This window comes from Streptopelia decaocto, assembly GCF_964273445.1.
Source record: "Streptopelia decaocto genome assembly, contig: HAP1_SCAFFOLD_2276, whole genome shotgun sequence".
Taxonomy (NCBI): domain Eukaryota; kingdom Metazoa; phylum Chordata; class Aves; order Columbiformes; family Columbidae; genus Streptopelia; species Streptopelia decaocto.
This window is the reverse complement of record NW_028116059.1, coordinates 1-16,639: the sequence shown is the minus strand read 5'-3', so window position 1 is coordinate 16,639 and position 16,639 is coordinate 1. Positions and strand designations below refer to the sequence as shown.

At 57.8% G+C, this 16,639-nt stretch overlaps 1 protein-coding gene across 1 annotated transcript; it reads right to left on the bottom strand.

The window, feature by feature from the left end:
* Positions 1 to 232: 232 nt before the first annotated feature.
* On the bottom strand, positions 233 to 16,632 carry LOC309452414 (battenin-like; the record flags this gene model as incomplete). Its single annotated transcript, XM_082077042.1, has 13 exons — positions 16,604 to 16,632; positions 15,271 to 15,352; positions 13,797 to 13,872; positions 12,693 to 12,743; positions 11,303 to 11,382; positions 10,353 to 10,438; positions 8,940 to 9,012; positions 7,119 to 7,262; positions 4,548 to 4,626; positions 3,428 to 3,496; positions 3,083 to 3,138; positions 2,106 to 2,199; positions 233 to 376 (listed from the first exon to the last, which is right to left on the bottom strand). Coding segments are annotated over exons 1-13 (1,062 nt in total), but the record flags the coding sequence as incomplete, so codon positions are not given.
* Between the last annotated feature and the right edge of the window lie 7 nt (positions 16,633 to 16,639).

Sequence of the window (16,639 nt, the reverse complement as noted above, 5' to 3'; positions counted from 1 at the left end):
CCCCTCCCCTTTAACCCCCCCCCACTCTCCATATATGGACCTGCCCCCCAGGCCCCGCCCCCTCCCCCCCCTTGGCCACGCCCCCCGCTCTTCCCGCCCCTTTACCCACCCCCCATTGCCCATATATAGACCCACCCCATGGCCCCGCCCCCTTAACCCCCAGTGGCCACGCCCCCCACACTTCTCCCCCCCCACCCCCCCCGTTTCCATATATGGCGCTGGCCCCGCCCACCTGCTCGGCCACGTTGAGGTAGCAGTTCCCGTAGGCCACGCCCCCCACCAGCCCCTCCCAGCCAATCAGCGCGAAGGCCACGCCCACCCCGGGCAGCAGCGGCGGCTTCAGGGCGGCGGCCAATAGGAGCGCGGCGTTCAGCGCCTGGGGGCGGGGCCACGGAGCTATGGGGCAGCCCCATTGATCCCCAGCCCCATGGATTCTATGGGGCAGCCCCATTGACCCCTTTGACCCCCAGCCCCATGGATTCTATGGGGCAGCCCCATTGACCCCAGTGACCCCCAACCCCATAGATCTATGGGGCAGCCCCATTGACCCCATTGACTCCATAGATTCTATGGGGCAGCCCCACTGACCCCATTGCCCCCCAGCCCCATGGATTCTATGGGGCAGCCCCATTGACCCCATTGACCCCCAGCCCCACAGATCTATGGGGCAGCCCCATTGACCCCAATGACTCCATAGATTCTATGGGGCAGCCCCATTGACCCCATTGACCCCCAGCCCCATAGATCTATGGGGCAGCCCCATTGACCCCTTTGACCCCCAGCCCCATGGATTCTATGGGGCAGCCCCATTGACCCCAGTGACCCCCAACCCCATAGATCTATGGGGCAGCCCCATTGACCCCATTGACTCCATAGATTCTATGGGGCAGCCCCACTGACCCCATTGCCCCCCAGCCCCATGGATTCTATGGGGCAGCCCCATTGACCCCATTGACCCCCAGCCCCACAGATCTATGGGGCAGCCCCATTGACCCCAATGACTCCATAGATTCTATGGGGCAGCCCCATTGACCCCATTGACCCCCAGCCCCATAGATCTATGGGGCAGCCCCATTGACCCCTTTGACCCCCAGCCCCATAGATTCTATGGGGCAGCCCCATTGACCCCTTTGACCCCCAGCCCCATAGATTCTATGGGGCAGCCCCATTGACCCCATTGACCCCATAGAACCCATTGACCCCCAGCCCCATAGATCTATGGGGCAGCCCCATTGACCCCATTGACTCCATAGATTCTATGGGGCAGCCCCATTGTACCCCATTGCCCCCCAGCCCCATAGATTCTATGGGGCAGCCCCATTGACCCCATTGACCCCATAGAACCCATTGACCCCCAGCCCCATTGACCCCATTGACCCCCAGCCCCATAGATTCTATGGGGCAGCCCCATTGACCCCATTGACTCCATAGATCTATGGGGCAGCCCCATTGACCCCATTGACCCCCAGCCCCATAGATTCTATGGGGCAGCCCTATTGACCCCGAGTCCCATAGACCCCATTGACCACATTGACCCCATAGATCTATGGGGCAGCCCCATTGACCCCAATGACTCTATAGGTCTATGGGGCAGCCCCATTGCCCCCCAGCCCCATAGATTCTATGGGGCAGCCCCACTGACCCCAATGACTCCACAGATTCTATGGGGCAGCCCCATTGACCCCATTGCCCCCCAGCCCCATGGATTCTATGGGGCAGCCCCATTGACCCCATTGACCCCATAGAACCCATTGACCCCATTGACCCCCAGCCCCATAGATCTATGGGGCAGCCCCATTGACCCCATTGACTCCATAGATTCTATGGGGCAGCCCCATTCATCCCATTGCCCCCCAGCCCCATGGATTCTATGGGGCAGCCCCATTGACCCCCAGCCCCATTGATCCCATTGACTCCATAGATTCTATGGGGCAGCCCCATTGACCCCATTGCCCCCCAGCCCCATAGATCTATGGGGCAGGCCCATTGACCCCATTGACTCCATAGATTCTATGGGGCAGCCCCATTGACCCCAATGACTCTATAGGTCTATGGGGCAGCCCCATTGCCCCCCAGCCCCACAGATCTATGGGGCAGCCCCACACCTGCAGCACGGGGAGGCCCCAGAGGCGCCGCAGCCGCAGCCAGCGCAGGGACGAGCGGGAAACGAAGACGCCCAGTTGGTAAACGAGCTGGAACCTGGGGGGCAGCCCCATAGATTGACCCACAAGTGACCCATAGAGACCATAGAGACCCATAGAGACCCATAGATTGACCCATAGGGACCATAGAGACCCATAGAGACCCATAGAGACCCATAGATTGACCCATAGGGACCATAGAGACCCAGAGAGACCCATAGAGACCCATAGGGGCCCATAGAGACCCATAGATTGACCCATAGATTGACCCATAGAGACCCATAGATTGACCCATAGAGACCATAGAGACCCATAGAGACCCATAGAGACCATAGAGACCCATAGAGACCCATTGGGACCCATAGAGACCCATAGATTGACCCATAAGTGACTCATACAGACCCATAGGGACCCATAGAGACCCATAGATTGACCCATAAGTGACTCATACAGACCCATAGACAGCCATAGGGACCCATAGAGACCCATAGATTGACCCATAAGTGACTCATACAGACCCATAGACACCCATAGGGACCCATAGAGACCCATAGATTGACCCATAAGTGACTCATACAGACCCATAGACACCCATAGAGACCCATAGAGACCCATAGATTGACCCATAAGTGACTCATACAGACCCATAAACACCCATAGGGACCCATAGAGACCCATAGAGACCCATAGATTGACCCATAAGTGACTCATACAAACCCATAGACACTCATAGGGACCCATAGAAACCCATAGATTGACCCATAAGTGACTCATACAGACCCATAGACACCCATAGGGACCCATAGAGACCCATAGATTGACCCATAAGTGACTCATACAGACCCATAGAGACCCATAGGGACCCATAGAGACCCATAGGGACCCATAGGAAGCCGCTATGGGGCAGGCTATGGGTCGCTATGGGTCGCTATGGGTCTCACCATCTGTACTGGTCGTTGTGGGTCAGGGAGGCCGACGGGAACTCCAGCAGGTCCAGCTGTGGGGCGGGACCCATAAGTGTGGGGCTGGACCCATAGATCCCGCCCCATAGAGACACAAACCCCCCCGGCCCCATAGATCCCGCCCCATAGACCCCCAGCCCCATAGATCCCGCCCCATAGACCCATAGACCCCCAGCCCCATAGACCCCCAGCCCCATAGATCCTGCCCCATAGATCACGCCCCATAGACCCCCAGCCCCATAGATCCACCCCATAGACCCCCAGCCCCATAGATCCCGCCCCATAGACCCCCAGCCCCATAGATCCCGCCCCATAGATCCGTACCAGCCCCTGATTGGTCCAGTACTCCAGGAAATAGACGAGACCCAGCGGAGCCGCCGCCAACAGGGAAACCTGAGGGACCCAGGCGTCCGGGACCCATAGGGACCCATAGGGACCCATAGAGACCATAGAGACCATAGAGACCATAGAGACCATAGAGACCCATAGAGACCCATAGAGACCATAGAGACCCATAGAGACCCATAGAAACCATAGAGACCATAGAGACCATAGAGACCCATAGGGACCATAGAGACACATAGAGACCATAGAGACCCATAGAGACCATAGAGACCATAGAGACCATAGAGACCATAGAGACCCATAGAGACCATAGAGACCCATAGAGACCCATAGAGACCATAGAGACCCGTAGAGACCATAGAGACCATAGAGACCCATAGAGACCCATAGAGACCATAGAGACCCATAGAGACCATAGAGACCCATAGGGACCATAGAGACCATAGAGACCATAGAGACCCATAGAGACCCATAGAGACCATAGAGACCCATAGAGACCATAGAGACCCATAGAGACCCATAGAGACCATAGAGACCCATAGAGACCATAGAGACCCATAGGGACCCATAGAGACCATAGAGACCATAGAGACCCATAGAGACCATAGAGACCCATAGAGACCCATAGGGACCCATAGAGACCATAGAGACCCATAGAAACCCATAGAGACCATAGAGACCATAGAGACCCATAGAGACCCATAGAGACCCATAGAGACCATAGAGACCATAGAGACCATAGAGACCATAGAGACCATAGAGACCCATAGAGACCATAGAGACCATAGAGACCATAGAGACCCATAGGGACCCATAGAGACCCATAGAGACCATAGAGACCCATAGAGACCCATAGAGACCCATAGAGACCCATAGAGACCATAGAGACCATAGAGACCATAGAGACCCATAGAGACCCATAGAGACCCATAGAGACCATAGAGACCATAGAGACCATAGAGACCCATAGGGACCATAGAGACCATAGAGACCATAGAGACCCATAGGGACCCATAGGGACCCATAGGGACCCATAGGGACCCCCCACCCCATAGGGACCCATAGAGAAGGGACCCAGGCGTCCGGGCCCCACACCCACCTTGGCCACGCCCCATCGCTGCCCCATAGCGGGGGGGGGGAGGGGCGGCCCGGGGGGGGGCGGCAGCAACAGGAAGTAGCTGGGGGGGGGGGGGGGGAGGGGTCAGACTCATTGGCCCCGCCCACATTGACCCATTGACCCCATTGACCCATTGGCCCCATTGACCCATTGACCCCATTGACCCCATTGACCCATTGACCCCATTGACCCATTGACCCATTGACCCCATTGACCCATTGACCCATTGACCCCATTGACCCCCATTGACCCCATTGACCCCATTGACCCCATTGACCCATTGACCCCATTGACCCCATTGACCCCCATTGACCCCATTGACCCCATTGACCCATTGACCCATTGACCCCATTGACCCCATTGACCCCATTGACCCCATTGACCCCATTGACCCCCATTGACCCATTGACCCATTGGCCCCATTGACCCCATTGGCCCCATTGACCCCATTGACCCATTGACCCCCATTGACCCCATTGACCCCATTGACCCATTGACCCCCATTGACTCCCATTGACTCCCATTGACCCCATTGACCCCATTGACCCCCATTGACCCCAATTGACCCCAATGACCCCATTGACCCCCATTGATTCCCATTGACCCCCATTGACCCCCATTGACCCCATTGACCCCCATTGACCCCATTGACCCCCATTGACCCCATTGACCCATTGACCCATTGACCCCATTGACCCCATTGACCCATTGACCCATTGACCCCCATTGACCCCATTGACCCATTGACCCATTGACCCCATTGACCCCATTGACCCCATTGACCCATTGACCCCATTGACCCATTGACCCATTGACCCATTGACCCCATTGACCCCATTGACCCCATTGACCCCATTGACCCATTGACCCATTGGCCCCATTGACCCCATTGACCCCATTGACCCATTGACCCCCATTGACCCCATTGACCCCATTGACCCATTGACCCCCATTGACTCCCATTGACTCCCATTGACCCCATTGACCCCATTGACCCCCATTGACCCCAATTGACCCCAATGACCCCATTGACCCCCATTGATTCCCATTGACCCCCATTGACCCCCATTGACCCCATTGACCCCCATTGACCCCCATTGACCCCATTGACCCCCATTGACCCATTGACCCCATTGACCCCATTGACCCATTGACCCCATTGACCCCATTGACCCATTGACCCCATTGACCCCATTGACCCATTGACCCCATTGACCCATTGATCCATTGACCCATTGACCCATTGACCCCATTGACCCCATTGACCCCATTGACCCATTGACCCCATTGACCCATTGACCCATTGACCCATTGACCCCATTGACCCCATTGACCCCATTGACCCCATTGACCCATTGACCCCATTGACCCATTGACCCCATTGACCCCATTGACCCATTGACCCATTGACCCCATTGACCCATTGATCCATTGACCCATTGACCCATTGACCCATTGACCCATTGACCCCCATTGACCCCCATTGACCCATTGATCCCATTGACCCCATTGACCCATTGACCCCATTGACCCCATTGGCCCCATTGACCCATTGACCCCATTGACCCATTGACCCATTGACCCCATTGGCCCCATTGACCCATTGACCCCATTGACCCCATTGACCCATTGATCCCATTGACCCCATTGGCCCCGCCCACATTGACCCCATTGACCCCATTGACCCCATTGACCCCAATTGACCCCCATTGGCCCCATTGACCCATTGACCCATTGACCCCCATTGACCCCATTGACCCATTGACCCCCATTGACCCCATTGACCCATTGATCCCATTGACCCCATTGACCCCCATTGACCCCATTGACCCATTGATCCCATTGACCCCATTGACCCCATTGACCCATTGACCCCATTGACCCCATTGACCCCATTGGCCCCATTGACCCATTGACCCCATTGACCCCATTGACCCATTGATCCCATTGACCCCATTGGCCCCGCCCACATTGACCCCATTGACCCCATTGACCCCATTGACCCCAATTGACCCCCATTGGCCCCATTGACCCCATTGACCCCATTGACCCCCATTGACCCCATTGACCCCATTGACCCATTGACCCCATTGACCCCATTGATCCCATTGACCCCCATTGACCCCATTGACCCCATTGACCCCATTGACCCCATTGACCCATTGACCCATTGACCCCATTGACCCCATTGACCCATTGACCCATTGACCCCCATTGACCCATTGACCCCATTGACCCATTGACCCCATTGACCCCATTGACCCCATTGACCCATTGACCCCCATTGACCCCATTGACCCCATTGACCCATTGGCCCCATTGACCCCATTGACCCCATTGACCCCATTGACCCCATTGACCCATTGACCCCCATTGACCCATTGACCCCATTGACCCCCATTGACCCATTGACCCCATTGACCCCATTGACCCATTGACCCCATTGACCCCCATTGACCCCCATTGACCCCATTGACCCATTGACCCCCATTGACCCATTGACCCCATTGACCCCATTGACCCCATTGGCCCCATTGGCCCCATAGCCCCTACCTGGCCCCACTGATGGGGGGCAGGGCGAGGGCGGGCAGGAGGGCGTGGCCGTGGGGAAGCCCCGCCCCCCGCAGCGCCCCATAGAGCAGCGCCCCACACACGCCGGCCAGGCCGGTGCCCGACGACCAGGCCGAGAGAGCCGATCTGTGGGGCAGACCCACACATTGACCCATAGAGATGGATACGGACCATAGAGACCCATAGAGACGCATAGAGACCATAGAGACCATAGAGACCCATAGAAACCATAGAGACCATAGAGACCATAGAGACCATAGAGACCCATAGAGACCATAGAGACCATAGAGACCATAGAGAGACCCATAGAGACCCATAGAGACCATAGAGACCATAGAGACCATAGAGACCCATAGAGACCATAGAGACCCATAGGGACCATAGAGACCATAGAGACCCATAGAGACCATAGAGACCCATAGAGACCCATAGAGACCATAGAGACCCATAGAGTGACCCATAGAGACCATAGAGACCATAGAGACCATAGAGTGACCCATAGAGACCATAGAGACCCATAGAGACCCATAGAGACCATAGAGACCCATAGAGACCCATAGAGACCATAGAGACCATAGAGACCATAGAGACCCATAGAGACCATAGAGACCATAGAGACCCATAGAGACCCATAGAGACCATAGAGACCATAGGGACCCATAGAGACCCATAGAGACCATAGAGACCATAGAGACCCATAGAGACCATAGAGACCATAGAGACCATAGAGACCCATAGAGACCCATAGGGACCATAGAGACCATAGAGACCATAGAGACCATAGAGACCCATAGAGACCCATAGGGACCATAGAGACCATAGAGACCCATAGAGACCATAAAGACCCATAGAGACCCATAGGGACCCATAGGGACCCATAGAGACCCATAGGGACCCATAGGGACCCATAGAGACCCATAGAGACCCTAGAGACCCATAGGGACCCATAGAGACCATAGAGACCATAGAGACCATAGAGACCATAGAGACCCATAGAGACCATAGAGACCAGAGAGACCCATAGAGACCCATAGGGACCCATAGAGACCATAGAGACCCATAGAGACCCATAGAGACCCATAGAGACCCATAGAGACCCATAGAGACCCATAGAGACCATAGAGACCATAGAGACCCATAGGGACCCATAGAGACCAGAGAGACCCATAGAGACCCATAGGGACCCATAGAGACCATAGAGACCCATAGAGACCCATAGAGACCATAGAGACCCATAGAGTGACCCATAGAGACCATAGAGACCCATAGAGACCAGAGAGACCCATAGAGACCCATAGGGACCCATAGAGACCATAGAGACCCATAGAGACCCATAGAGACCCATAGAGACCATAGAGACCATAGAGACCATAGAGACCATAGAGACCCATAGAGACCATAGAGACCCATAGAGACCCATAGAGACCCATAGGGACCCATAGAGACCCATAGAGACCATAGAGACCCATAGGGACCCATAGAGACCATAGAGACCATAGAGACCCATAGAGACCATAGAGACCATAGAGACCCATAGGGACCCATAGAGACCATAGAGACCATAGAGACCATAGAGACCATAGAGACCATAGAGACCCATAGGGACCATAGAGACCATAGAGACCCATAGAGACCATAGAGACCCATAGAGACCCATAGAGACCCATAGAGACCATAGAGACCCATAGAGACCATAGAGACCCATAGGGACCCATAGAGACCATAGAGACCCATAGAGACCATAGAGACCCATAGAGACCATAGAGACCATAGAGACCCATAGCGCCCCATAGCGCCCCCTACCTGCCGTATTCGGCCGCCAGCGCCAGCAGCGTCACCTCCCCCAGGCCTGAGGCCACACTGGCCAGAGCGACCCCTGCGACCCACAGAATCTATGGGGCAGCCCCATAGACAACCCCAAAACCATCCCTGGGACCCATAGAATCTATGGGGCAGCCCCATAGAAACCCAATAGGACCCCATAGATATATAGGGCAGCCCCATAGGCACCCCCAGAGCCTCCCCTGGGACCCATAGATCTATGGGGCAGCCCCATAGGCACCCCCACAACCACCCCCGGGACCCATAGATCTATGGGGCAGCCCCATAGAACCCAATAGGACCCCATAGATCTATGGGGCAGCCCCATAGAACCCAATAGGACTCCATAGATCTATGGGGCAGCCCCATAGAAACCCAATAGGACTCCATAGATCTATGGGGCAGCCCCATAGAACCCAATAGGACCCCATAGATCTATGGGGCAGCCCCATAGAACCCAATAGGACCCCACAGATCTATGGGGCAGCCCCATAGAACCCAATAGGACCCCATAGATCTATGGGGCAGCCCCATAGAACCCAATAGGACCCCACAGATCTATGGGGCAGCCCCATAGAAACCCCATAGATCTATGGGGCAGCCCCACAGAACGCAATAGGACCCCATAGATCTATGGGGCAGCCCCATAGACACCCAATAGGACCCCACAGATCTATGGGGCAGCCCCATAGAACCCAATGGGACCCCATAGATCTATGGGGCAGCCCCATAGAACCCAATAGGACTCCATAAATCTATGGGGCAGCCCCATAGAAGCCCAATAGGACCCCGTAGATCTATGGGGCAGCCCCATAGAACCCAATAGAACCCCATAGATCTATGGGGCAGCCCCATAGAACCCAATGGGACCCCATAGATCTATGGGGCAGCCCCATAGAACCCAATAGGACTCCATAGATCTATGGGGCAGCCCCATAGAAACCCAATAGGACCCCATAGATCTATGGGGCAGCCCCATAGAACCCAATGGGACCCCATAGATCTATGGGGCAGCCCCATAGAAACCCAATAGGACCCCATAGATCTATGGGGCAGCCCCATAGAACCCAATGGGACCCCATAGATCTATGGGGCAGCCCCATAGAACCCAATAGGACCCCATAGATCTATGGGGCAGCCCCATAGAACCCAATAGGACCCCATAGATCTATGGGGCAGCCCCATAGAACCCAATAGGACCCCATAGATCTATGGGGCAGCCCCATAGAAACCAATAGGACCCCATAGATCTATGGGGCAGCCCCATAGAACCCAATAGGACCCCATAGATCTATGGGGCAGCCCCATAGAACCCAATAGGACCCCATAGATCCCCCCCATTGACCCACTTATGGGGCAGCCCCACACGTGTGGGGCGGCCCCGCCCCCACTCACCCCCCAGGCTCTCGGCCAATCGGTGTCCAGAAGCCACGAGGGTCACGGAACCCCAGGAGCACAGACAGGAAGTGACGACACGAGGCCTGCGGAGGGACCCAGGAGTTCGGGGAGGACCAGAGAGACCATAGAGACCCATAGAGACCATAGAGACCATAGAGACCATAGAGACCCATAGAGACCATAGAGACCCATAGGGACCATAGGGACCCATAGAGACCATAGAGACCATAGAGACCCATAGAGACCATAGAGACCCATAGAGACCATAGAGACCATAGAGACCCATAGAGACCATAGAGACCCATAGAGACCATAGAGACCCATAGGGACCATAGAGACCCATAGAGACCCATAGAGACCATAGAGACCCATAGGGACCCATAGAGACCCATAGAGACCCATAGAGACCATAGAGACCCATAGGGACCCATAGAGACCATAGAGACCCATAGAGACCCATAGAGACCCATAGAGACCATAGAGACCATAGAGACCCATAGAGACCCATAGAGACCATAGAGACCCATAGAGACCATAGAGACCATAGAGACCATAGAGACCCATAGGGACCCATAGAGACCTATAGAGACCATAGAGACCCATAGAGACCCCATAGAGACCATAGAGACCATAGAGACCCATAGAGACCATAGAGACCATAGAGACCATAGAGACCCATAGAGACCATAGAGACCCATAGAGACCATAGAGACCATAGAGACCCATAGAGACCATAGAGACCATAGAGACCCCATAGAGACCATAGAGACCCATAGAGACCATAGAGACCCATAGGGACCCATAGAGACCCCATAGAGACCATAGAGACCATAGAGACCCATAGGGACCCATAGAGACCCATAGGGACCCATAGAGCCCCATAGGGACCCAGGCGTCCGGGAGGGACCCAGGCGTGCCCCGAGGGACCCAGGCGTCCGGGCGCTCACCCATAGGGCAGCAGGTCCAATCCCAGCGGCGCCGTCACTTTAAGGAGCAGCGTGGGCAGGATGTCGGCCAATAGCACGGCCTGGCGGGGGACACGCCCCCTTTAAGCCACGCCCCCCTTAAACCCGCCCCTGAGACCCCGCCCACTTTAAATCCCATTCCCTGAGACCCCACCCCCTTTAATCCCCGCCCCCTTTAATCCCTGCCCCCTGAGACCCCGCCCCTTCAAACCCCACCCCCTGAGGCCACGCCCCCTTAAACCCCCACCCGCTTTAATCCCCGCCCCCTTTGAAACCCAACTCCCTAAGACCCGCCCCCTTTAAACCCCGCCCCCCGAGACCCCGCCCCCTTTGAACCCCCCGAGACCCCGCCCACTTTATGCCCCGCCCCTGAGACCCCGCCCCCTTGAAACCCCGCCCCCTGAGACCCAACCCCTATAACCCCCCCTTTTAAATCCCACCCCGAAACCCCACCCCCTTTAAGTCCCGCCCCCCTGAAACCACGCCCCCTCGGACCACACCCCCTTAAACCCCGCCCCTGATACTTTGCCCCCTTTAAACCCCACCCCCTGAGACCCCGCCCCCTGAAACCCCACCCACCTAGACCACGCCCCCTTTAAACCCCGCCCACTTTAAATCCCACCCCTTTAAATCCCACCCCCTGAGACCCCACCCCCTTTAAGTCCCGCCCCCTTTAAACCCCGCCCCTGAGGCCCCACCCCGTTTAAATCCCACCCCCTTTAAACCCCGCCCCCGAGGCCCCACCCACTGACCACGCCCCCTTTAAATCCCACCTCCCTGAGACCCCGCCCCATTAAAACCCCGCCCACTTTAGGCCCCGCCTCCTTAAGTCCCGCCCACCCTTAAGTCCCACCCCCTGATACCCCACCCCCTTTAAACCCCACCCCTGAGACCCCGCCCCCGAGACCCCGCCCCCTTTAAGTCCCGCCCACTGAGACCCCACCCCCTTTAAACTCCGCCCCTTTAATCCTCACCCCCTTTAAACCTAAACCCCACCCCCTGAGACCCCGCCCACTTTAAACCCCACCCCCTGAGACCCCGCCCACTTTATACCCCGCCCGCTGAGACCCCGCCCCCTTTAAACTCCGCCCCTTTAAACCCCACCCCCTTTAAACCCCACCCCCTGAGACCCCGCCCACCTTAAGCCCCACCCCCGAGACCCCGCCCCACTTAAACCCCGCCCCCTGAGACTCCACCCCCTTTAAGTCCCGCCCCCCCGAGACCCCGCCCCCTTTCAATCCCTTCAGGCCCCACCCCCTTCAATCCCCATTCACTTGAAGCCCCTTTCCCTCGTAGCCCCGCCCCCTTTAAGCCCCGCCCCTTTGTCCCTGCCCCCCTTAAGCCCCGCCCCCTTTAGGCCCCGCCCCCTCACCCCCGTGGACTCTTTGTTACAATCCCGGCCGGAGCTGTTTCCCGCCAAAACCTGCAGGGGGAGGAGCTTAAGGGGACCCAGGAGTCCGGGAGGGACCCAGGAGTTCGGGAGGGACCCAGGAGTGCCCCAAGGGACCCAGGAGTTTGGGAGGGACCCAGGAGTGCCCCAAGGGACCCAGGAGTGCCCCAAGGGACCCAGGAGTACCCCAAGGGACCCAGGAGTGCCCCAAGGGACCCAGGAGTGCCCCAAGGACCCAGGAGTGCCCCAAGGACCCAGGCGTCCGGGAGGGACCCAGGAGTTCCCCAAGGGACCCCGGAGTTCGGGAGGGACCCAGGAGTTCCCCAAGGGACCCAGGAGTGCCCCAAGGGACCCAGGAGTGCCCCAAGGGACCCAGGAGTTCTGCGGGACCCAGGAGTGCCCCAAGGACCCCGGCGTCCGGGAGGGACCCAGGAGTTCCCCAAGGGACCCAGGAGTGCCCCAAGGGACCCAGGAGTTCTGAGGGACCCAGGAGTGCCCCAAGGGACCCAGGAGAGCCCCAAGGGACCCAGGAGATGTGAGGGACCCAGGAGTGCCCCAAGGGACCCAGGAGTGCCCCAAGGGACCCAGGAGTTCGGGAGGGACCCAGGAGTGCCCCAAGGGACCCAGGAGTGCCCCAAGGGACCCAGGAGTTCAGGAGGGACCCAGGAGTGCCCCAAAGGACCCCGGCATCCGGGAGGGACCCAGGAGTTCGGGATGGACCCAGGAGTGCCCCAAGGGACCCAGGAGTTCTGAGGGACCCAGGAGTTCAGGAGGGACCCAGGCGTGCCCCAAGGGACCCAGGAGTTCGGGAGGGACCCAGGAGTTCGGGAGGGACCCAGGAGTGCCCCAAGGGACCCAGGAGTGCCCCAAGGGACCCAGGAGTTCCCCAAGGGACCCAGGAGTGCCCCAAGGGACCCAGGAGTGCCCCAAGGACCCAGGCGTCCGGGAGGGACCCAGGAGTTCCCCAAGGGACCCAGGAGTTCCCCAAGGGACCCAGGAGTGCCCCAAGGGACCCAGGAGTTCTGAGGGACCCAGGAGTGCCCCAAGGGACCCCGGCGTCCGGGAGGGACCCAGGCGTGCCCGCACCGCCGCCCCCTGCAGGATGTCCCGCGCCGCGCTCAGCATCAGCACATACGGGAGGTTGTTGGCCAATCCCAGCAGCCTGGGGGCGGGGCCGGAGAGAAAAGGGGCGGGGTTTCGGGGTTAAAGGGGGTGGGGTTTAGGGGCTAAAGGGGGCGGGGTTTCAGGGTTAAAGGGGGCGGGGTTTAGGGGTTAAAGGGGGTGGGGTTTAGGGGTTAAAGGGGCGGGGTTTAGGGGTTAAAGGGGGCGGGGTTTAGGGGTTAAAGGGGGCGGGGTTTAGGGGTTAAAGGGGGTGGGGTTTAGGGGTTAAAGGGGCGGGGTTTAGGGGCTAAAGGGGCGGGGTTTGGGCTAAAGGGGCGGGGTTAAGGGGAAAGGGGGTGGAGCCAAGTGGTTCAGGGGGCGGAGTTCAGGGCTTAAAGGGGCGGGGGTTTGGTGTAAAGGGGGCGGGGTTTAGGGGTTAAAGGGGCGGAGTCTGGATCGAAAAGGGGCGGGGTTAAGGGTAAAAGGGGTGGGGATTGGGGCTTAAAGGGGGCGGGGTTTGTGTAAAGGGGCGGGGTTGGGCAAAGGGGGCGGGGTTTAGTTAAAGGGGGTGGGGTTTGGGGTAAAGTGGGCGGGGTTAAGGCAAAGGGGTGGGGCTTAATGTAAAGGGGGCGTGGTTGTGGTAAAGGGGGCGGGGCTTGGGTAAAGGGGGCGGGGCTTGAGTAAAGGGGCGGGGTTACGGTAAAGGGGGCGGGGTTTAGTTAAATGAGGTGGGGGTGGGGGTTGGGGTAAAGGGGGCGGGGTTAAGGTAAAGGGGGTGGGATAAAGGTAAAGTGGGCGGGGTTAAGGTAAAGGGGGCGGGATTTGGATAAAGGAGGAGGGGCTTAATTAAAGGAGGTGGGGTTGGGGGCGGGGTTAAAGTAAAGGGGCGGGGCTTGGGCAAAGGGTTCAGGGTTTGTGTAAAGGGGCGGGGCTTGGGGTAAAGGGGGCGGGGTTTAGGTAAAGGGGGCGGAGTTAAGGTAAATGGGGTGGGGTTTTGGTTAAGTGGGTGGGGTGTGTTGTAAAGGGGGCGGGGTTTGGGGTAAAGGGGGCGGGGTTAAGGGGATGGGGCTGGGGTAAAGGGGGCGGGGTTAATGTAAAGGGGGCGGGGTTAATGTAAAGGGGGAGGGCTCAAGAGAAAGGGGGTGGGGTTTGGTGTAAAGGGGGCGGGGTTAAGGTAAAGGGGGCGGGGTTTGATAAAGGGGCGGGGCTTAATTAAAGGAGGTGGGGTTGGGGGCGGGGTTAAAGTAAAGGGGCGGGGCTTGGGCAAAAGGGGGAGGGGTTTGGGGTAAAGGGGGCGGAGTTTGGGCAAAGGGGGCGGGGTTTGGGGTTAAAGGGGCGGGGTTTGGGCAAAGCGGGTGGGGTTTGGGGTTAAAGGGGGCGGGGTTTGGGGTTAAAGGGGCGGGGTTTGGGGTTAAAGGGGGCGGGGTTTGGGGTTAAAGGGGGCGGGGCCTGTTCTCACCAGAAGGCCGCGCTCGTCCTCCAGGCGGCGCCGCCGGGCGGGGGGGGAGGGGCGGGGCTGGGGGGGGGCGTGGGGGGCGGGGCTGGGGGGGAGAACAATGGGGGGCGGGGTTATGGGGCGGGATGTGGGGCAGGGGGGCGCTATGGGGCCACTTATGGGGCTGGTTATGGGGCTGGGGGTTCTCTGTGGGGCTGGTTATGGGGCTGGGGATTCGCTAGGGGGCAGCTTATGGGGCTGGGGATGCTCTATGGGGCCACTTATGGGGCTGGGGATTCTCTATGGGGCCACTTATGGGGCTGGGGATTCGCTATGGGGCCACTTATGGGGCTGGGGATTCGCTATGGGGCCACTTATGGGGCTGGGGATTCGCTATGGGGCCACTTATGGGGCTGGGGATTCTCTATGGGGCAGCTTATGGGGCTGGGGATTCTCTATGGGGCTGGTTATGGGGCTGGGGATTCACTATGGGGCTGGTTATGGGTCCACTTATGGGTCTATGAGTCCAGTTATGGGTCTATGGGGCCAATTATGGGTCCAGTTATGGGTCTATGGGGCCAGTTATGGGTCCAGTTCTGGGTCTATGGGGCCACTTATGGGTCTATGGGTCCAGTTATGGGTCTATGGGGCAAGTTATGGGTCTATGGAGCCACTTATGGGGCCAATTATGGCTCTGTGGGGCCAATTATGGGGCCATTTATGGGTCTATGGGGCCATTTATGGATCTATGGGGCCAGTTATGGGGCCAGTTCTGGGTCTATGGGTCCAATTATGGGTCTATGGGGCCAATTATGGGTCTATGGGGCCAGTTATGGATCTATGGGTCCAATTATGGGTCTGTGGGGCCAATTATGGGGCCAGTTATGGATCTATGGGGCAAGTTATGGGTCTATGGGGCCAGTTATGGGTCTATGGAGCCACTTATGGGTCCAGTTCTGGGTCTATGGGGCCACTTATGGATCTATGGGGCCACTTATGGGTCCACTTATGGGTCTATGAGTCCAGTTATGGGTCTATGGGGCCAGCTATGGGTCTATGGGGCAGGTTATGGGGCCATTTATGGATCTATGGGGCAGGTTATGGGTCTATGGGTCCAGTTATGGGTCTATGGGGCCAGTTATGGGTCTATGGGGCCAGTTATGGGTCCCCTTATGGGTCTATGGGGCCACTTATGGATCTATGGGGCAGGTTATGGGTCTATGGGGCCAATTATGGGTCTATGGAGCCACTTATGGGGCCAATTATGGGTCTATGGGGCCGGTTATGGGTCCGTGGGGCCGTTTCCAGCCCCATTTCCCCCCATTTCCCGCCCAATTCGGGGACATTTCGGCCTCACCCGCCAGCAGCGGCTCCTCCTCCGCCATCTTTCCCT